General features: G+C 47.7%; 3 protein-coding genes across 10 annotated transcripts in view; 2 read left to right on the forward strand and 1 right to left on the reverse strand.

Annotated features, from left to right (window-relative positions):
• Positions 1-56: 56 nt before the first annotated feature.
• LOC309516631 (uncharacterized protein) lies at positions 57-20,456 on the reverse strand (the record flags this gene model as incomplete). The annotated part of the gene is made up of 11 exons (XM_082195392.1): positions 57-463; positions 621-675; positions 861-940; positions 1,045-1,327; positions 1,440-1,507; positions 1,642-1,685; positions 2,177-2,282; positions 2,698-2,747; positions 18,420-18,558; positions 19,588-19,685; positions 20,419-20,456. The coding sequence occupies 11 exons, from the start codon at positions 20,454-20,456 to the stop codon at positions 459-461; spliced, it is 966 nt and encodes a 321-aa protein (XP_082051518.1). The 3' UTR covers positions 57-458.
• Positions 6,301-13,190, forward strand: SMIM19 (small integral membrane protein 19). The gene is made up of 3 exons (XM_082195195.1): positions 6,301-6,479; positions 8,080-8,204; positions 11,651-13,190. Exons 1-3 carry the CDS (start codon positions 6,316-6,318, stop codon positions 11,716-11,718), a joined length of 357 nt encoding a protein of 118 aa, XP_082051321.1. The 5' UTR covers positions 6,301-6,315; the 3' UTR covers positions 11,719-13,190.
• The window catches only part of SLC20A2 (solute carrier family 20 member 2), an 86,914-nt gene continuing 83,405 nt past the window's right edge, over positions 17,804-21,312 (forward strand). For 6 of the 8 annotated variants that reach the window (XR_014212803.1, XM_082194874.1, XM_082194880.1 and 3 more), the window contains exon 1: positions 17,812-17,868. The gene's annotated coding sequence lies outside the window, so the exon portion shown is untranslated. Of the gene's footprint in view, positions 17,869-18,222; positions 18,244-21,312 lie in introns of those variants that run through there. The other 2 variants (XM_082194877.1, XM_082194878.1) reach the window with 2 other exon arrangements.

Raw genomic sequence — 21,312 nt, forward strand, 5'->3', positions numbered from 1 at the left:
TATTTTCATGAACAGAAGGATGGAGGATGTGCGCATTATACGAAACCAAGTTTGTGTTCTACCAAAAGATGAGGATCTCCCATTCCTTCACTCTCTGCCGGGTCGTTCAGAATATCCTCAAAACCAGTGCAGTCCCAGTTGCCTTTCCAGATATCCGGGGACAAGTTAGAACTAGGAAGGAAGACACTGGAGCAGCTTCACTGCTTGGAATTCCATCTGCAGCTTCAGCGGTGAATGCAGCTCCGGAATATTTCTCAGAGTAGACAAATTCATCTTATCTTGATTTAGCAACAACAAAAGTATCCGGTGTGTCCAAAGGATGAACAGGGAAAAGTTCGCTCTTCACATTTGTAAAGCCTCTATTTATCACATCACAGCTTTCAAATGCTTCAGCAGCTGACAAATCAGAAACCGGAATACAGTCCTTCAGCTGAGATCCAAACGCTCTGGAATTCGCCTCAACCTGTGTTTTTGTATAAAAAAAAGAAGGGGGGAAAGGACAGTGGTCAAGGACAATGGGAGCTGTAGTGAAGCAACCCCTGTAGGAAGGCCCCCAGCCTTCTCCCCGTCCCATGCAAAGGTGTTCTCCCCGCCCCATGCAAAGGTTCCCTTCCTCTTACCTGGTCTTTTGGGGGGAGGCTTGGGCAGCAGCCACAGCGGTGCACGATCGAGATCCTGCAAGAAAGAAGGGATCTTTGAAGCACTGCTTCTTGGGCTCGAATCCTGTTGGCTGCTTTCGCAGTGGCATCTGGGTGGCCCCTGGGGGAAGAGGAGGCTGGACCAGACGCCCCCTTGGCCTGATCCCACAGGCCCTCCTCGTGTGTGTCCTAGGGCCCCCCTCCTCCCCCCCGTCCCATTACCTCAGGGGCGAGAGGCCGTCGTCTGGGCTCCAGTCCCTCCCGGAGGAATGCGGCGGTTCCACGGCTGAACTTCTCCCTCGCTGCAAAGGAAACAAAGAAATCATCAGACGCCTGTCTCCCAGCCACGCTAGTCCCAGTCTGGGGGATGAGGGTGGGGGATCTGGGAAGGGGCATTTCCACTTACCTGATCTTATCAGGCCTCCCCACTTCTCCACCGTACGGGCATCCGACCGGCCTAGCACGGAAGCAACAGCCAAAGTCTCCTCCCTCACCTGAGAAGCTGTTTTAATGGGAGGAAACTTTGGCTGCTGCTTCTGTGCCAAACCGGGCCGGGATGGAGCCATGCCCGTACGGAGGAGGGGCAGTGGGGACGCGCCACGAGGGACGACAGCCGGGAACCGCTGGGATGTTTTTCGGTTCTTCATTCCGGGAGCCGGCGCTGGAGCCTCATCCCTGGAGGCGTGGCCCTGTGGAGAAAGAAGGACATCACATGAGAATGGAAGCCACAGGTGGGAGAGTGTTTCTAGGACTCCCAAAACATGTTCCACAAAGATCCCTTCATTCCCTCTGCCCTCGTACCTGATGTTCGCCACGCCTCTCCAGGGATTTGGCCAGAACAAAATACGTGTTGGGGAAAGGCTCCCACACTGCAAAGAAAAAAGAAACATGAGCAGGCGCCTGGCTCTCTACCATGCTAGCTCCAGTCTGGGGCATGAGGGTGGGGGACCTGGGAAGGAAGCATTCCTAGAATATGGGGCCCTCAGTTGGCATTTCCACTTACCTGAGCTGGGAGCCTTTCCCCCTTTGCTCTGGCCGGCCTCTCGCCTACGGAAGAAACAAGCTCAGTTAGTATGATTGGGGGAGACAGGGCGAATTCTGGGATTGATTTCCACCAGAGCCAGATTATTCAATGGACAGGCAACAACGGATCAGAATAAGTCCTGTTTGTTTTGCCTATTAATTATTGTTGGTTGCTAAAATCAAAAACGTATCAGGATATGATTTGCAAGGAGCCCAGGGATATTTTGACTGCCTAGGGGTCTCCACAGGTTTCAACCTGGAACTGTGCCCAACCAAGGGCCAACTTTGGGCTCTCAAATGTCAAGGGCGCCCTGTAGGCAGAGCCGTAGCTGGGTGATCTTGCGCCCCTGGAGAACCGTCCAGATCGCGCCCCCTAGCCACGGTCAAATGAGCTCTTCTTTCTGCCTCTCCTCCAACCCTCCACCCATTCAATTCACCCTCTATCAAAAACCTTTTCTTATGAGGCAATAGCCCAGTGTGAGCGCACCGGCCGTGCCATCCTCAGACTGCCCCACCCCTGCCACAGAAGGGCACAGCATACCTGCAGATGTTGGTTTGGGACGTGGCACCGCTGGGCTGCTGCTTGGCCGGAGCCCTGACCGGCACTTCCAAACCACGGCCCTGCGAAGGAAGAAGGACATTTTACTCTCCTGCCAAAGGCACCCACTCTAGGGGACAGGGGTCCCGGGGGCCCTCCCCAAAGATTTTCTTCTGGGGCAGATCGCCCTCCATATTTTCTCTCCCCCCAGCCACATCAGGGGGCGGCCAGCCAGCGGAGGGACCTAGGGGGCAGGTGGGAGGGTGAAGGCCGCTCCCTGCAAGGCCCTTTCCACCTGGTCTGGGGGCGAGGGCCAGCCCCACCAGCCAGCCCTACTGAAGAGGCTCCTCCTGAGGCCGGAGGAACGTCGCCCGGCTAGTGTTTTATTGATTTATTATGCTGTAAACCGCTTTGAGATTTTTATTAAAAATATAAAGCGGTATAGAAATATAAATAAATAAATATGTGGGAAACGAATTCCCCAAGGAATTAACATACCACAATGTCCAGGGATATTTGTTTCTGCTTCTGCCTTCCTGCCCGAGAACCTGTGAGACAGAAAGGAAAATAAAAGCAGAGGAAGTTACCAACCAGTAATTGACAACAGAAAATATCCTGCCCACAGCCAGCCCTGGCTGGTCTCCAAACTCTGACCATCTCCTTCCAGCCAGATGCACTGACCCCTTGCAATTCTGCCTTGGGTGGAGAAAGGGGAGAGAGAAACGTTTTGCTCTCTGTCCCTCAAGACTTGGATATGAGAGCCACGCCATGAAGCCCTCTCAATATCTCAAGGGCCGTCACAGGGAGGAGGGAGGAAGCTTGTTTTCTCCTGCTCCAGAAGCCCTCAGGACCTGAAGCCGTGGTTTCAGGATACAAGAAAGGAGGTTCCAACTCAACTTCAGGAGGAACTTTCTGACAGCAAGAGCTGTTTGACCGTGGGAAGAAATCCCTCAGTGGGCAGTAGACTCTCCTTCCTTGGAGGTTTTTCAGCAGAGGTGGGATGGCCATCTGCCATGGATGCTTGAGCTGAGATTCCTGCGTTGCAGGGGGTTGGTCTAGATGACCCTCGGGGTCCCTCCCACCTTTACAATTCTATAATCCTATGGGGTTCCAGGTTCTCACCTTTGCGAAGCTCACTCATTGCGGAGCAGTAGAGCAGGGTCAGGTTTGGAAAGCAGTACAGCAGACTTGAAAGCAACTCTCCTTCCTTGAGAGTCTGAATGTTGGTGGGGAGACAGTTGAGAGTTGGTTGAGAGTGGGGGGTTCTAGAAGGCGGGGGAGGGAAGGGATGGCTTCTGATGGCTGCAGGAGCTTCCTGCATTCAGAAGGAAGCCGTGTCAGATGCCTGGATTCCAAAGAACGTCTGCAAGCCGGACACTCACTTATAATTATTTTATTTATTGAGTTTATCTTTCACCCTTTCTCCCGAAGGAGGCCAGAATGACATGGGATGTGGGTCTGTTCTTGGCAGTTTCCCATAGCTATGACACAGCTGAGGCGCAACTGGGAACATTGTTTGAATAAAAACCACTGACTTCAAAGTGCCAAAACTTACCTGCTTCTTTAGATGTGTGTCAGCAATGCAGACTGTAGTGGTTAGATTTCTGATTCTGTTGGATTGCTCCTAGATTCTGGCTTCCTCACATGTAAATGTGGCAGACACAACTAAAGAACAAATACTGTTGCTCCTCTCATGCCTAATGGGACCCATCAACCCTTACATCGGTGCCCTATTTTGCATGCTTAAATAACTCAATAAATAAACTCAAACAACAACAACAACTGTGGAGCTGTGAAAAATTCACTCTCTGTGTTTTGCTCCTTTATTGTTAGTTATTCCCCTAGCAGAAGAAGAAGAGGGTGGGGCTCTTTGTCTCCCTGCCCATCCCTTTCCCCACAGAAGCAGCCTTCCGCTTTCCTTTCACTTGGCTGAATCAGGCCCCACAGGTTTAATCAGATGTGCATCCAAGGGCCAATTCTATCTGTACTATCTGCACCCAGTTTATTGTATGGCCCTCTAAGGGGGCCTTTCCCATCCACTGTCCTCTTTTCCAAAGAGCGTTGTTGGTAGCGATGGCCTTGGCTATCCATGCCAATGAGCCTTTGATAGTATGTCCACCGCTTAGGAGTCCCAACGGAAGCAGAGCAGAAGGGGTGCTGCTGCCGCTATGGAGTTCGTGGCAGGGCTTAGGCTCTTCACTCTTCCTTTAGCATCACAGGATTGTGGAGCTAGGAGGGACCACAAGGACAACCCATCCGCCTGCAATGCAGGAATCTTTCAACCAAAGTGGGGCTCAAACCCACGACCTTGAGGTTAAGAGTCAGGCTCTCCTGGCTGAGCCATAATTGGTGGTCAGCACTGAATCTCAGCCTCTCTGGCAGTGAGGAGCATTGCACCCCTTTGCCACATTTGGGGGTGTTTTAGGAAGAAGCCGGAGGCCACCACTGTATACTCTCCCATATTACCTATTTAAGGTTACATGTTATCTTTATCATCCCCATTCTATAAATCAGAGCTTCCTGATCTTAAACACAATACAGTGCATAGCTGTCAAGTGTCCCTTATTTGAAGGGACAGTCCCTTATTCCAGCGCCATGTCCTGCTGCTGTCCCTTATTGATAGATGTCCCTTAAACGATGTCCCTTAAATTTCAAAGGAAGCAGCTCCTCTCCCTCCCTCCCTGCCGGCCAAGGAGGAGGGAGGCTCCAACTGTGTTGCTTGGCTGTGTTGCTCACCCAATAAGAAGTCTAAGAACGACGGGGGGTGGAGCTTGCATGCCTTGTGTGTGGCTAGTTAATGCAAGCTGAGGGGTTTTTTGAATGCTGGACGCCATTTTGTTGCACGTGCTGCTGCAAACTTTGCAGTGCAAAGCCAGGCCGGGGAGCCATCTTAAGTTGAGGCTGCATAGGCCTTGTGGTGCATGTGATTCAGATTCTATTCAGTTGAACCTCTGGTTACAAAGTTGGTTGGACAGTGTTCTCGAAGCTATCCAGCATGAGTTTGACCAGACTGCAGGAGGACAGGAAGACAGGAGTGCCTGGAACAGGTGAGGCTGCAGGTCCCTTATTTTCAAGGCTGCTGGTCCCTTATTTTCAAATCTGTAAGTTGACAGCTATGATACAGTGGTACCTCAGGTTAAGTACTTAATTCGTTCTGGAGGTCCGTTCTTAACCTGAAACTGTTCTTATCCTGAAGCACCACTTTGGCTAATGGGGCCTCCTGCTGCTGTTGCGCTGCTGCTGCGCAATTTCTGTTCTCACCCTGAAGCAAAGTTCTTAACCTGAAGCAATATTTCTGGGTTATCGGAGTCTGTAACCTGAAGTGTATGTAACCTGAGGTACCACTGTATATCCGGAATAAGGTCTTGGGGCTTACTTGCATATGAAAAGATTTTAACCCAAAGATATTGGAAATAATAATAACTACCCACTGACAGTTATGTCATTTTAATAATCCATCATCCCTTTCCCCCCCTTTATTAGTATTCTTCTGGAGACTGGAGTTTTTTCCCCCTTTAAAAATTTTTGGGGCCCCCAAAAATGTTTTGAAGAATATATGGATAAACACTGTTCAAAAAAGAACAGGCTGATATGCTTAGACTAAAGGAGTGAAGTGGGAAAGGCACGTTTTAGAGAGATTAAATCAAAAACCTAAGGATTGCAACGATAGCATTGAATATAACATATGAGGAAGTCGAGGAGTTGTGGAGGGGAGTCATGGGGTGATGAAAAGTCTGTAAATAGTGGTTTATTTTTGTGTGTCTATGTATTGGTATTGTGTTGGGTTTTTTTCCTTTCTGTATTATCAAAACTCAATAAATTTTTTAAAATATTTTTTTTTGGGGGCCCCAAGAGACTGGGGCCCTAAGCCATAGGTTGTTTAGCTTATGCGTAAATCCGGCCCTGCGTGCGCCCAAAAAGCGCTTTGCAAACCTCCGTCCAAAGCCACCCGGAAGCCAGCGGCGGCGCGCGACGGCATTGCAATCGCCTTTCTTTGCAAATCCAGGGCTCTTTCCGCAGGACGTGACATCAGGCGCCGGCCTCTTCCTCCCTGTTTCCCTGCCCGGCTGCGGGCGCATCTCCCCCCGCGCTGCGCTTTGCGCCGGATTCTCACCCATGGCCGGTGCGCGCGTGCTGGGCGAGAGCGGGGGCGGCGGGGGCGCGGCCGCCGCAGCCGCGGCCCCCATGGACTACTCGGTGCACGAGGCTTGGAACGAGGCCACCAACGTCTACCTGCTGGCCGTGCTGGCCAGCCTGGCTCTGCTGGTCTACGCGCGCAGGTGGGCTTCCCCCATCTCTCTTTCGGGGCCAGTATAGGCCGGCGGCACTGCAGCCTGCCCTTCGGAACTCCCCGCCACTGGAGATCCAGCAGGGCGCCTGCAGAGATGCCTTTAGCGTGGCGGTGCCTGCCCTTCGGAACTCCCCGCCACTGGAGATCCAGCAGGGCGCCTGCAGAGATGCCTTTAGCGTGGCGGTGCCTGCCCTTCGGAACTCCCCGCCACTGGAGATCCAGCAGGGCGCCTGCAGAGACGCCTTTAGCGTGGCGGTGCCTGCCCTTCGGAACTCCCCGCCACTGGAGATCCAGCAGGGCGCCTGCAGAGACGCCTTTAGCGTGGCGGTGCCTGCCCTTCGGAACTCCCCGCCACTGGAGATCCAGCAGGGCGCCTGCAGAGATGCCTTTAGCGTGGCGGTGCCTGCCCTTCGGAACTCCCCGCCACTGGAGATCCAGCAGGGCGCCTGCAGAGATGCCTTTAGCGTGGCGGTGCCTGCCCTTCGGAACTCCCCGCCACTGGAGATCCAGCAGGGCGCCTGCAGAGACGCCTTTAGCGTGGCGGTGCCTGCCCTTCGGAACTCTCCGCCACTTGAGATACAGCAGGGCGCCTGCAGAGACACCCGCTGCGCACTGTTGGGAACCCTCCCCCCATCGCATTTAGCGTGGCAGCGCCTGCCCTTCGGAACTCCCCGTCACTTGAGATCCAGCAGGGCGCCTGCAGAGAGGCCCACTGCGCACGGTTGGGAACCCCCCCCCCACTGCCTTCAGCGTGGCAGTGCCTGCCCTTCGGCACTCCCTGCCACACTGCGCAAGGTTGGGAACCCGCCACAGCCTTTAGCGTGGCGGTGCCTGCCCTTTGGAACTCCCCGCCACTTGAGATCCAGCAGGGCACCTGCAGAGACGCCCGCTGCGCACTGTTGGGAACCCTCCCCACCACCTTTAGCGTGGCGGCGTCCGCCTTTTGGAACTCCCCACCACTTGAGATCCAGCAGGCTGCCCTGCGCTCTTTCCGGCGCCAGCCAAAAGGAAGCCCGCTCAGGCGCTTGGGAAGTCGAGGTGGCGTGAATCTGCTTGAGTGTGTTTTTTTTTTGCTTTGCGTGTTTTCGAAGTAGGGGTGTGTGGATTTTTCTCGATCAAGTTGTTTTGAGTCATTTTGTGTGTGGGTTTTTTCTTTTAAGCTTTGAAGACGTTTTATGGCACAGGCAAATAATGTGTAAAAAGGCAGTTGTGATAATGGCGTGAAGTGCATTTGGAAGGATGGGGTGGAGCAAACAGGGACGTTTAGAGTGGGGCCAGCCTGTGTGGTCTTAAATAATAATAATAATAATAATAATAATAATAATAATAATAATAATAATAATAATAAAAAAAAAAAAAAACATAGTCTCTGAAGGAGATAGCGGTGGTATCCTGCAGTGGTGGTAAGACTTGCCGCCTAAAGGAACAGGCTAATTCTTGTGCTACGGTCGTCTAATAAATGTCCCAAGCAAGCACAAATTTCATGGTTCTGCAGATTATCTTGCCACTTACAACCGGAGGAGACATGATATGACACTTTATTATTTATTACTTTATTGTTTACATGTTGCTTGTCCTTTGGATTTTAGAAATAAAAGGAAGATCATGAGGATTTTTACGCTACCTCCTGCTGTAGAAGTACCACCTGAGCCAAACTTTTACGATAGTGTGAAAAAAATTCGTCTACGGCAGCAGCTAGAGATGTACTCCATCGGTAGGTATACTCCATTGGTAGGCTCCCAGTACGTTTCTGAGCACAATTCAAAGCGTTGAATTAAAGCTGTAAAACGGCCTTGGTTCAGGATACCTGGAGTGTCTCCACCCCATCATTCAGCCCTGGCACTGAGATCCAGCTCCGAAGGCTGCCTGGCGGTTCCCTTTAAAAATGTGTTGGGTTTTTTTTTTGGGGGGGGTTATTGGGTTGTTGTTTTTAGTTTATGTATTTTGTGGTTTTATATTCTGATTTTATTCTATTAGCAGCCCTGACACCTGCAGGTATAGGGTGGGGTGTTGCTGTTGTTGTTGTTGTTTATTTAAAGATACAGTGGTGCCCCACAAGACGAATGCCTCACAAGACGGAAAACTCGCTAGACGAAAGAGTTTTCCGTTTTGGAGGTGCTTCGCAAAACGAATTTCCTATGGGCTTGCTTCGCAAGACGACAATGTCTTGCGAGTTCCTGCTGTTTTTTTCCCCTTCCCCCCTCCTTTTTCTAAGCCGCTAAGCCGCTTATCAGCTGATGTGATAAGCAGATAAGCCGCTAAAAGCCCTAATAGCGCTAATCCGCTACTCCGTCAATGGGCTTGCTTCGCAAGACGAAAAAACCGCTAGATGAAGAGAATTACAGAACGGATTCTTTTCCTCTTGCGAGGCACCACTGTACAGAGCTTCTAAAGATACAGAGCATCTTATTCCTTTTTTTAAAAAAATATTTTTTATTAAATTTTCCATTTTAACAATCCAATCAAATCACATTAAGTATTCCAGATTATACAAATACATATCATATAGTCTAAATATCCTGCCAAATTATAAATTCAACAAAAATTCAGAACATCTATTCCTTATTGCAATTCATAACTGAACATATGTCAAAAGGAGACTCAAAATAGAAATAAACATTCAGGATATTTCAAAACTCGTAATAGAAGGATGTTTCAAAAGTTTCCAAGCTTACGATGGTACAGATCTCTTCCTGCATGTTATACAGAGACGTGCAAGAGGAAAGTCAAAACCAGGGGTCAGTGGGGGTCCAGTCCACTGTCCCTCAGACCTTGTGGGAGGGCCGGACTATATTTTGGGAGGGGGGGGGAAATGAAAGAATTCCTATGCCCTACAAATAACCTAGAGATGCATTTTAAATAAAAGGACACATTCTACTCATGTAGAAACACGCTGATTTCCGGACCGCCCATGGGCCGGATTGAGAAGGCGATTGGGCCGGATCCAGCCCCCAGGCCTTAGTTTGCCTACCCATGGTCAAAACTATAGTACAGTGGTGCCTCGCAAGACGAAAAGAATCCGTTCTGTGATTCTCTTCGTCTAGCGGTTTTTTTGTCTTGCGAAGCAAGCCCATTGACGGATTAGTGGATTAGCGCTATTAGCGCTATTAGCGGCTTTTAGCGGCTTATCTGCTGATCGGATCAGCTGATAAGCGGCTTAGCTGCTTAGAAAAAAGGGGGGGAGGAAAAAACCCCAGCAGGAACTCGCAAGACATTGTCGTCTTGCGAAGCAAGCCCATAGGAAATTCGTTTTGCGAAGCACCTCCAAAACGGAAAACTCTTTCGTCTAGCGAGTTTTCCGTCTTGCGAGGCATTCGTCTTGCGGGGCACCACTGTATTGTGGAATGTCAGTCAGTATACAGGATCAACATAGCTTGTGAATAAGGGGAGTCACAAATCCCAATGGATGTTCCAGAATTTGCAGTTGGTTAGCTATGCTGGTGAATCTTGCCACATTACTGCCTAGCTGGGCAGTAGGCTGTTATGACCATGTGGTCATAAGAAGGCATACAACTGTTCATATGTTTTGCCTCCTATTTACTGTTAATGAGAAGGGAGTAGTGTTCATTTTAGTTATGATGTCCTGGTAAATGGATGTTCAGCCAGCCTAGATCAGAAACAAGTAGGGGTACAAGTGGGACTTGCAAGTAAATGTTGCAGGGTGCTGTTCAGGGGGCCAGCCAGCCATGCTTTTTTCTAGGATAATTCCTCCGTGGGATTTCATGTGTCCAGCCACTCCACCCCACCCCTACCCTAACAGATGCTCAGTGTTGGACTTTTGCGAGAAAAATGCTGCTTTTTTTGTACTTCTGCATACCCCAAGACTGCTTGATACCTCTCTGTTTTGGTGTTGCTTTGGCTTGATGTTAGTATATAGGATGACAGTGTTTATTCTTTGAAATCATGGTCCAGGTACTCTCCAAAGGAGGTACTCCATTCAGCATAATGAAAACAAAAGGAATACCTGCGAGACTGATGTGCACAAAGGTTTGCTCAAAGCCAAACACAAAATACAAAACAAGAAGTTGACCAGTGTTCAGTTTTCCCTGCGACAGAGAGAGACATGGTTTTTTTTTTTGGGGGGGGGGGCTACTCTTGGCCTTTTTGTCAGACTTCCCATTTTTTATTCTAGGGATGTAAAACCAGTTTACAGAATCTAGGTTGCAGAATTACAATGGGTTTCTCGTTTGCGAGTGATTTTTCTTACTGACAGTGTCCCATTACCCCCCCCCCCCACTTTTCCTTCTAAGCAAACCCTCTGAAAAACAAAACATCATTCCATGTATAACCTTAGTATCAATCTTTGTTAGCAGGTTGGGGGTGTGATTTTGCAACTTCTTACTGCCTGCCATTGTTGGACATGTGCTTACATCGATCGCTTCTATGACTTTAAATCGCTAAATGATGTGCCAGTAACAATTACTATTAAATGTGGACATTTTGCACTCGTGACAGAAGGCAAATTTTTATCCTAAAATGTGTGCATTGGAATTTGCTGAATGTGTATTGTGCTGAATTAGTTTGTTAGCTAACAGATAAACAATGGGTTTGAAGTAACTACATGTTGTTGCTGTTTTTTTGAGGAGGGGCAGAATCTTACAATAAGAATTTAACAATTCCCTGTATGTTTACTTGGAAGCAAGTCCCACTGAGTTCAGTAGGGCTTAGTTTCTAGTAATACCGCTTCTCCTGGTATGCCCCACGGAGGATCTTAAGATCCATAAATAGCAACACCCTAGAGGTCTCGGGCCCTAAGGAAGTTAGATTAGCCTCAACCAGAGCCAGGGCCTTCTCAACACTGGCCCCGGCCTGGTGGAACAATCTGCCTCATGAGACCAGGGCCTGGCAGGATCTGATTTCTTTCCGCAGGGCCTGTAAGACAGAGTTGTTCCACCTGGCCTTTGGTTTAGAATCAGTTTGATTCCCCCCCCCTTTCTTTTTCCTTTCTCCTCCTGTGAAGAGGTTGCATCCTAATGTTTTAATGTTGTATTTTAATCTTGTTTTTTAAATTGTATTTTAATCAACTTGTTTTTATTATTGGTTGTTAGCCACCCTGAGCCCGGTCTTGGCTGGGGAGGGCGGGGTATAAATATTATTATTATTATTATTAATACATTTAGAATTGCAGTCTAATATATCCAAATGTGTTTATTTTTCTAGCAAGGAAATATGATCACCAGCAGCAACCGCAGAAGCAGACTGATAGTGTACAGCTATTGGTGGAATGAAGTCTGGAAGCTCTAAAGCTGAGAGGATGACGGAAAGTTTGGGATGTAGTCATTTTCAATGCGACTTGAATAGTATAGTGATTTGTATTTGTAATTATTGCCTTGAGAAGACGTATGTAATTGTACAGCGAGCATTTTCTGAAATTGGGAAAATTAACATGGCTGATACATATTGGTCCTGTTTCCCAGTTTGCATTACAAATGGTTTCCAGTAAAAATAGGAGTAGATAAAGTTAAAGCAGGGCTGCCGGGACGTTCAGTGTGGGTATCACAGCTATTCCCATTCAGAAGGGATGAGAAAGGCACATGACATTTGATGTGCCCCAGTGCGGTTCATAAAGTAGTTGGTGCTGGCAGAAAACAGAATATATACTTAGAGGCTCACAATAAATACCAAATGTCCTGTTTGGGTTATAGAATATAGATGAAGAGATAAAAATATTAGAATGTACAAATTTTCGTTTTTGACCTGGTTTAAGCAGTGGTGGATAAAACAATAAGTAGTTAAGGAAGTCACTTATTTTCAGGTGGAGGGCATGAATATTTTTTTAACCTGTTTTACTTGTCTTCCTGGTGTTTTCTTTAATCTTGTTAAGTTCCATTGTTGTTGCAGCTGCTGTTATTTTTAAGCCAGGATACTTCCAGTTAAAATTACTTAGGACCATTGAACTCAGTGGAATTAAGCTGTTTAGGCAGTTGTGGCTGGGTAGTCTGTGGTCCTAATTAGAACTAAAATAAACTTAAAATGTTTCTGGAGAAATACCCATTTGACTAAGTCAGTAGCAAAGCTGCAATTCTTTATGGGGTGAGCACATTTTCTTATTAGGTTGTTAAATGGCACTTTAATGCGGCACTGTTACAAAGAGGGTTCCATAGCTGGAGCACAAGGTAATAAAACTGTTCTTAGCGATTACAGCCAGAACTGCTTGGAATCCAGATCCACCTTTAATGGTCAGTTATAAATGTATTTGCAAATATGTCAGACAAAACGGATTATGGTGGAATTATGGAGTGATTAGGTGATGCAAATAATTTATATGTAGGTACTCATAAATATTTGAAGAAATGGGAAAAAATTGCTCTAGGCAGGTTTGAAAACATAAACATGTGATGAATTAAACAATGAATTGCATCCCTAAGTAGGTGGTGACTTTCCAATTATGGTCAAAAATAAAAAGAGCAGATTAACAAATTCCTGTCTAGTGTTAAATAGCCATTTCCAACACTTGTCCATTTTTTTTTTGTTTATGCCCCACGTCTCTTGAACTGCTGCCCTCTGCATAAAAAACTTCTAGGAAAGTAATGTGCTCAAGTATCTGATCACAGCCAAAGTTCCTTATTCCACTTCCAATAGCATTTCTGGCGTGAAAGTTAATGCTTTGGCTGTAGTGAGACAACTATTCAAAGAGTTTCCTATTTGGACTGCAGATGGAGTTCAGTAGTCCATCCTTCTATACTTGGGATTTGGTCTCTTATTATATCACCACGACCCCTCTTTGTGATTCTTTGCAGATTTCCTACATTTGCAGCACAGACTAGTTGGGATGAGCTTTCTATTTCAACAAGTGTAATCAATCAGATGAGCAGCTTAAGGGCTGATGTTCACATCATGTTGGGGCAGCTTTTTGTAGATATAAAAGTTATCCCCAGCTTTTTGTAGATATAAAAGTTATCCCCAGATCTGCATTTCTGGGTGCTATATCGTGGGAGCTTGGCGCTTGTCAATCTTGGCTGTAGCGACTTCAGTGATTGTGTAGTAACAACAAAAAGGAAAGTGAATCAAGTGAATTTCTTATGCTGTATGTGTATGAGGAACCCAAGTACGTCCTAGTGCAGGCATAGGCAAACTCGGCCCTGCAGATGTTTTGGGACTACAACTGCCATCATCCCTGACCACTGGTCCTGTTAGCTAAGGATGATGGGAGTTGTAGTTCTAAAACATCTGGAGGGCCGAGTTTGCCAATGCCTGCCCTAGTGTATCACTTGTGAATATACAACTACATAGTATTATTGTAATATAATGTATCACTTCCATTGGACTGTCTGGTACTATTGTGCCCTGGGTAGCAGCTGTACACTTGCCCTTGCAAAATGCTCCCATACTTTCAGTGTATAAAATGTTTTTGTATTTTATTTTTAACAGTAAAATGCATTTAAAGTTGGGTCTGTGTGAAGCTTATTTTTCCTGAGCTAACAGCATTTTGATGGGTAACATGCATGTAAGTTTTAAAATACATTTCTTACAAGGATGCACTTTTTTTATTTTATTAGCTGGCACGTAAAGAATTATTTATCAGACCTAATCTCTAGTGAGGGATGTGGGTGGCGCTGTGGTCTAAACCACAGAGCCTAGGGCTTGCTGATTAGAAGGTCGGCGGTTAGAATCCCCGCGACGGGGTGAGCTCCCGTTGTTTGGTCCCTGCTCCTGCCAACTTAGCAGTTCAAAAGCACCTCAAAGTGCAAGTAGATAAATAGGAACTGCTTGGGCATGAAGGTAAACGGCGTTTCCGTGCGCTGCTCTGGTTTTGCCAGAAGCGGCTTAGTTATGCTGGCCACATGACCCAGAAAAACTGTCTGTGGACAAACGTCGGCTCCCCTGGCCAGTAAAGCGAGATGAGCGCCTCAACTCCAGAGCCGTTCGTGACTGGACTTAACAGTCATGGGTCCCTTTACCTTTTTAATCTCTAGTGAAATCTGTACTTTGTAAAAGTTTCTCAACTTTTTTTTTGGCAGTGATACCGGTTTTCCGGGGGGGGGGGAATTCCTATGCAAATGTGGACCATTTGTACCAGAAAGTTTTCTGATGCCAGAGAGATCAAATTTAGCATACTTTACTTTAGTAAACAAAGCTTCTTCTTCTTCTTTTTCTTCTTCTTCACAACTACAGTGGTGCCTCGCAAGACGAAATTAATTCATTCTGCGAGTTTTTTCGTCTTGCGAATTTTTCGTCTTGCGAAGCACCACTGTACACTGTTCAAGCAATGCACCCTGGGTATTAACGGTTTTAAGAAAAAGGAAACAAACTTGCAAGACGTTTTCGTCTTGCGAAGCAAGCCCATAGGGAAATTCGTCTTGCGAAGCAACTCAAAAAACGAAAAACACTCATCTTGCGAGTTTTTTGTCTTGCGAGGCATTCATCTTGCGAGGTACCACTGTATCCAGCTTGCCTAGTACTGTACAGTATTTGCAACCAAAGTTATATAACTTTTTAACCTATTTAAAATGCATAGGTGAGAAACTAAAAGAAGCAAACAGGAGGCAGTCCTGCGTGCACACGCAGCAACAAGGGAGCGTCGTGGAAGCGCTGGCTTACCCTGGGAGGCTTTTCTCAGGCGGCCCTGAAGCAATTCCTCTGAAAGCAAAACAGGGCTACTAGCTCACCACAGAGACGGTCTCCTTGCTCAGGGGAACCTTCCCAAGTCTGCAGCAAGCTGCCCTTTCGGAAGAGGCAGCAGCAGCCCGAGTTTGCTTCCTAAAGCAGTGTTTCCCAAACGTTTTTAGGCAACGGCACACCTGTTTACCGGGAAAAAATCTCGCGGCACACCACCATTAAAGCCCCGCCCCGTGACGTCAGCGCGCAGCGTCACGCCGGGAGGGACGCACAAAAGTGAACGTTTTTTCCCTTCCCCTTGCCGGGGTGGGAGGAGGCAGCAGAGCGAGGGACTGAGGGACGGCGGCAGCTGAGGCGGCGGCGGCTGTTGTGGTGGTGGCGGCGATAGCGGGCGGAGGAGGAGCCGTCGCCGGGAGTTGCTGCTGCTGCTGTTGCTGCTGCTGCCCGGACATGCCGGCCTCCTCCTCCTCCGCTGTCTCGCGCTCCTCCCTTTTGCGCGCGCTGCCCCGCCGCTCGGCACCACCACCGCGGAGCCGCCCCCGGCTCGACGCGGATCCTCGCCGCCGCCGCCTCTCGCCGCCCGACTCGCCCGCCTCCCTCCCACGGCACACCAGCCAACGTCTCACGGCACACTAGTGTGCCGCGGAACACCGGTTGGGAAACACTGTCCTAAAGAACCAGCATGGGACCACCTGTTGAGCATCGGCAGTATATCACTTGGGAAGACAGGCAAACTAATACCAGTCTACTGGAAGAAGCAAAGATCACCAGTGTTGAAGCAATGATTCTTCAACATCAACATCGTTGGACTGGTCATGTGCAGATGCCTGATTATCGTCTTCCAAAGCAACTACAGTGGTACCTCTAGTTACGAACTTAATTTGTTCCGGAGGTCCGTTCTTAACCTGATACTGTTCTTAACCTGAGGTACCACTTTAGCTAATGGGGCTTCCCGCTGCCGGTGTGCCACTGGCGCACGATTTCTGTTCTAATCCTGAGGTAAAGTTCTTGACCAGAGGTACTACTTCTGGGTTAGTGGAGTCTGTAACCTGAAGTGTTTGTAACCCGAGGTGTTTGTAACCCGAGGTACCACTGTACTCTATTCCGAACTTAAAAATGGAAAGCGTAATGCTGGTGGTCAACAAAAGAGGTTTAAAGACTCTCTCAAGGCAAATCTTTGAAAATGTAGTATAAACACCAACAATTGGGGAACGCTGGCCTGCGAGTGCTCCAGTTGGAGAACAGCCTTTACCAAAGGTGTCGTGGGCTTTGAAGACACTTGAACTCAGGGCGCAAGTAAGAAATGTGCTAAGAGGGAGGCATGCTTGTCAAATCCACACTGTGTACAACTCCCACCCAGAAAACAATGTCCCCACTTTGGAAGGACGTGTGGATGCAGAATTGGCCTCCACAGTCACTTATGGACTCATTGTGAAAACTGTGTCTATGGAAGACAATCTTACTTGGCTATGAGGGACTGCCACAGAAGAAAGACTTTTAGAAAGAGCATGGACCACGCCACATGCTGGATCTCTACGGGCAGCTTTCGCTTCTGGCCCAAGGGCAGCGTGTGCCCAACACAGGAAGCGCCAGTCACACATGCCTAGAGGCACAATAATAATGTTGTTCAGTTGTGTCCGACTCTTCGTGACCCCATGGACCAGAGCATGCCCGGCACTCCTGTCTTCCACTGCCTCCTGCAGTTTGGTCAAACTCATGTTCGTAGCTTTGAGAACACTGTCCAACCATCTCGTCCTCTGTTGTCCCCTTCTCCCTGTGCCCTCCATCTTTCCCAACATGTTTTGTACTGAGTTGAATAGGATCCAAAATGCAGCAGTCTGATTGGTCCTAGAACAATAGGATCCAGAATGCAGCAGTCTGACTGGTCCACAGGAACCACCCAATCCAGCTGCAGGTGGAAGTGAATCCGCAACCTGATTGGCCCACAGGAGAATCCCGGAATTAGCCAATCACGTGGGGCCCATTGTGTAAATAATGTATATAAAGCAGACATTCTGGGGGAACTTCCATTCCTCCTCACCACTATGAGCTGAATAAAGAGAATGAAATCTTTTCCAGGGAGTCTTCTCTTCTCATGAGGTGGCCAAAGTATTGGAGCCTCAGCTTCATGATCTGTCCTTCCAGTGAGCCCTCAGGGCGGATTTCCTCCAGAATGGATCGGTTTGATCTTCTTGCAGTCCATGGGACTCTCAAGAGTCTCCTCCAGCACCATAATTCAAAATCATCAGTTCTTCGGTGATCAGCCTTCTTTATGGTCCAGCTCTCACTTCCATACATCACTACTGGGAAAACCATAGCTTTGACTATACTGATCTTTGTCGGCAAGGTGATGTCTCTGCTTTTTAGGATGCTGTCTAGGTTTGTTGGATGGATATAATAATAATAATAATAATAAAATTAAATAAATAAATAAATAAATAAAACATTTTATTATTTTATTTATACAAATAAACCACCCCCAAGCTCTTATCCGCGCCAAACGAGGCTCCGGGGAACCTGCCCGTGTTCCCCCCCCCCCAAAAAAAAACCAGAAGCACCCAGGCGGCGGGGTGTTACCCCATTCGTCCTCCGCGCTTCTTCCGCTTCCGGCGGCGCTTTCCTATTCTCCCCCCCCTCTCCCCAACGCGATCTTATTTTCCTGGTGCACATCCGGGTCCTCGCCGGCGTGCTTGGCGCCCGTTGTGTAGGAGAGCGGGCGCGCGCGGGCACGTGACGCACACAGCGCGAGAGAGCGAGCCTGAGGAGAGGAGGCGGGCAGGCGAGGCGCCGGGTCTGCAGAGCGCGTGGCTGGACGGTGAGTGAAGAGAGCGGGCGGGCGCGAGCGCGCGTGTGTGGAGACGGCGGCGTGTGGAGACGGCGGTGGGTCGGTCGGTGGGCCGCGTCCCCGTCCCCCCCCGTCCCGGTCACGGTGACCCGAAGGAGTCACGCGGGCTTGGGACCGGCGTCGCCGCCGCCGCCGCGGCCTCCCCGACACCCCCCCCCCGCCAGCCGCTTTCCTTTCCCCCTTCACGTGTCGAGGCTGAGACCCGCGCGTCTCGTGTGAATGGCGTGCGGCGCGGGGAGAAGGCGGCGAGGGGGCCGGGAAGCGGGATAGGGGGGGTGGGGAGAGGAAACCCCTCCACCCCCCACCCAATAAAAACGGAATAACGCCTCACCTGCCCCGTTGAAGCCAGGTGCACATCCCCTCCATGAAGGTTTGCGTGTCGCTTCTCTCCCTTCTTCGGTTGAAGAGAACTTTTTAATGTCATTTGCTTGGCTCGCCGGCCAGGATGCACCACATGCAGCCCTTTCCCGCCCCCTTCCTCCCCCCCCCCAAAAAAAAGTTCAACTGTTATCACTGTTTTTTTACCTTTCGGTGAAATGTCCCCTGGTTGTCCTGTCTGGCTGGGACGAAGTCCCTTTTTCAGTCAGTTCATACCCAGCGTCGAGGTTGTATCGACTATTCTTTTCTGTGTTTGTTTGATTGATTGATGGATTCCCCTTTTCGTCTTGAAGGAGAGGGTCAGCAGCAGCAGCAGCAGAGATAATCTCATTTATGTGTGTTCCATTTCTCAAGTTTCATAAAACGAGAGGCAAAAAGAGATGATAGGTGGGAACTGAAGGGGGTTTTTCTTGGAACCTTGGAAGGCTGCTTAGCTTAAGCATCCCTGCACTAAGTGACCCGTTTTCTGTTAATCATGTATGATCCTAAACATGTTTGTTTAAAATTAAGGGCACGCTATTTCATCCAGGATTTTAAATGCCTATGGTCAGAGTTATAGCCCTATTCCCTCCCCCCCCCCCCCGTTCTTCTCTATAAGGCAGTCAGGCCAACATTTGCTATAAAAAGGTACCTAAATTGTTGAGGAAGTGGTACACTGCTGTATCTGGGAGGGGTTGTTGCACATAAAGTAGAAAGTGAGCATGCCTGAACTATTCCTGTGCTGCTTTGTAAAGATAATATTTTTTATTTTATTTTAAGCATTGTTTCCATGTTATGTGACTGGACAGGCCAGGCTAGGCTTGATGTTAGTTATGTGTCTAGCTTTGGCATGCATGAGTTTTAAGACGTAAATACCCACCAATGGGAGCTTTTCTGCCCATGCCATTGTTCCAATCTGATTTAGCCCTGCACTGATTATTCATGTCAAACTATGCACAACATTACTAACCACTAACAATATCTAGTTAGGCCCTAAGATATACAGTGGTACCTTGGGTTACAGATACTTCAGGTTACAGACTCCGCTAACCCAGAAATAGTGCTTCAGGTTAAGAACTTTGCTTCAGGATGAGAACAGAAATCGTGCTCTGGCAGCGCGGCAGCAGCAGAAGGCCCCATTAGCTAAAGTGGTGCTTCAGTTTAAGAACAGTTTCAGGTTAAGAACGGACCCCTTCAATGAATTAAGTACTTAACCCGAGGTTCCATTGTATTTACAAAGAGGTTCAGAAGTGCACTTATTACTGTGTTCCCCTTTAAGATTCCTGCCTTATTTGAAGGATGCACAAAATAATACTGCATTCCTAACTACACTTACCTGGAAGTAAGTCCCGTTGAATTAAGTAGGACTTCTGAGTAGGATTGCACTGTAAGGAAAGTTTGTAAGCAGTTCTTCCTTTCTCTGTGCCTGAAAACCTATTTTATGTGTCATGGCCGAGTCTTTTATAGACAAGTTTCAGCTAATATTTTTGGGTGGGTCCTGAAAGTACTTTTGTAGGCATGTTGGCACATGGACATTGTAAAGCTCAATACCTTTTACATGTGTAAACATAAGGGAAACAAATAATGTCTAAAGTACAGTACATTGCAATACTTGTAGTTATCTATGCTGAATCAAATATCTTGCTTGAAGAGGGCAAAAGAGCAACAGGTTATATCTAAGACAAACTGGAGTGGCTGTTTAACAGGCATTTTGGGAATGCTAAGTATGTAACAAAAGTAATAATATGGAAGCTATGTGGTCATTCACATCCATTAAAAGCTTATGGCAACATTTTATTGATGGCTCTGTATTGTCGTGCAGCTAGGCACATGACTGAAGAGCAACTGACCATTGTTAAATAAATATGCAAGTGGTGATGAGTCCTCATTGACCGCAAATTATAGAAGGTGCTTGTGTGAAGCCTCCTGAATCTGTTGAGGCTGCCTGCATGTACTTCAGCCTTGATTTTCCAAACAGTTTCAGAATGTCCCTCATTTTTGACCAGTCATTAAATTTCCATCTGTTCCCACCGTGAATCCCACTCTTAGTGTGATTCCAGTGTGTTCCAAGAAGACTTAACTTTGCACTACTGTTAGAATACTGCTTTTTGTAGGCTGGGAGGGAATGGGATAGCAGCAGTAAATAATATCTTAATATTTAACCCACCTCTGTCTCTGTTGGTCTTGCACTGCTGGTACAGGCATTGTTTCACAGTTTGCCCTTTGGCTTGTGCCAAGTGTGCTTCCTTTAGGTTATCTAGTGGGGAGAAGAGATAGAGCAACCTCAGTGAAGAGCCACAGGCAGCTATGGGTATGCAGACATTGACCACAGAAGAGGATAAGAGTACTATATATTTGCATTATCTATGTGAAATTTCACAATATTTTAACTTCAGGGTGGCAATGGCTTCATATTTCACCGGAGATAACTTTTAAAGACACACAACTTTGTCTTCAAATTCCTGCTACTGAGTTGCTAAGATTTTGCTGCTACCCGTAACCCCTGTGCTTTGGATATACATTGGTACCTCGGGTTACATACGCTTCAGGTTACAGACTCTGCTAACCCAGAAATAGTGCTTCAGGTTAAGAACTTTGCTTCAGGATGAGAACAGAAATCGTGCTCCGGTAGTGTGGCAGCAGCAGGAGGCCCAATTAGCTAAAGTGGTGCTTCAGGTTAAGAACAGTTTCAGCTTAAGTATGGACCTCCGGAACGAATTAAGTACTTAACCCGAGGTACCACTGTATCAAGTATTATTGGCAGAGACAAAGAAAGCTACCTATTACCTCAATGGGCAGTCCTGATTCTGTTTGGTTCTGGGCCAAGTTTAAGGTTTTGTTACTGACTTAATAAAACATTGAATACTTTTGGACCTGGTTTTCTGTTCATCTAAAATAGTATTTGTTCACCCAGGCCTTAGCTGGTCATTGAAACCAGTGCCATTAAGAATTTTCTAGCGACTGTGATTGTTATTGGCTTTAATGTATTTATTGGATTTTAACATCCTGCTTTTATTGTTGTGTTTTAAATTTTCCTGGAACTTTTAATGAAGTGTTGTAT

Source organism: Podarcis vaucheri (genome assembly GCF_965113315.1).
Source record: "Podarcis vaucheri genome assembly, chromosome: 13".
NCBI classification, from domain to species: Eukaryota; Metazoa; Chordata; class Lepidosauria; order Squamata; family Lacertidae; genus Podarcis; species Podarcis vaucheri.

Bases quoted from the DNA above. Each gene is read 5' to 3' on its own strand.
- SMIM19 (XM_082195195.1), top strand. From the start codon at position 6,316: ATGGCCGGTGCGCGCGTGCTGGGCGAGAGCGGGGGCGGCGGGGGCGCG. The intron at 6,480-8,079 runs GTGGGCTTCCCC...TTTGGATTTTAG, and splicing joins CTGCTGGTCTACGCGCGCAG to AAATAAAAGGAAGATCATGA. The intron at 8,205-11,650 runs GTAGGTATACTC...TTATTTTTCTAG, and splicing joins GCTAGAGATGTACTCCATCG to CAAGGAAATATGATCACCAG.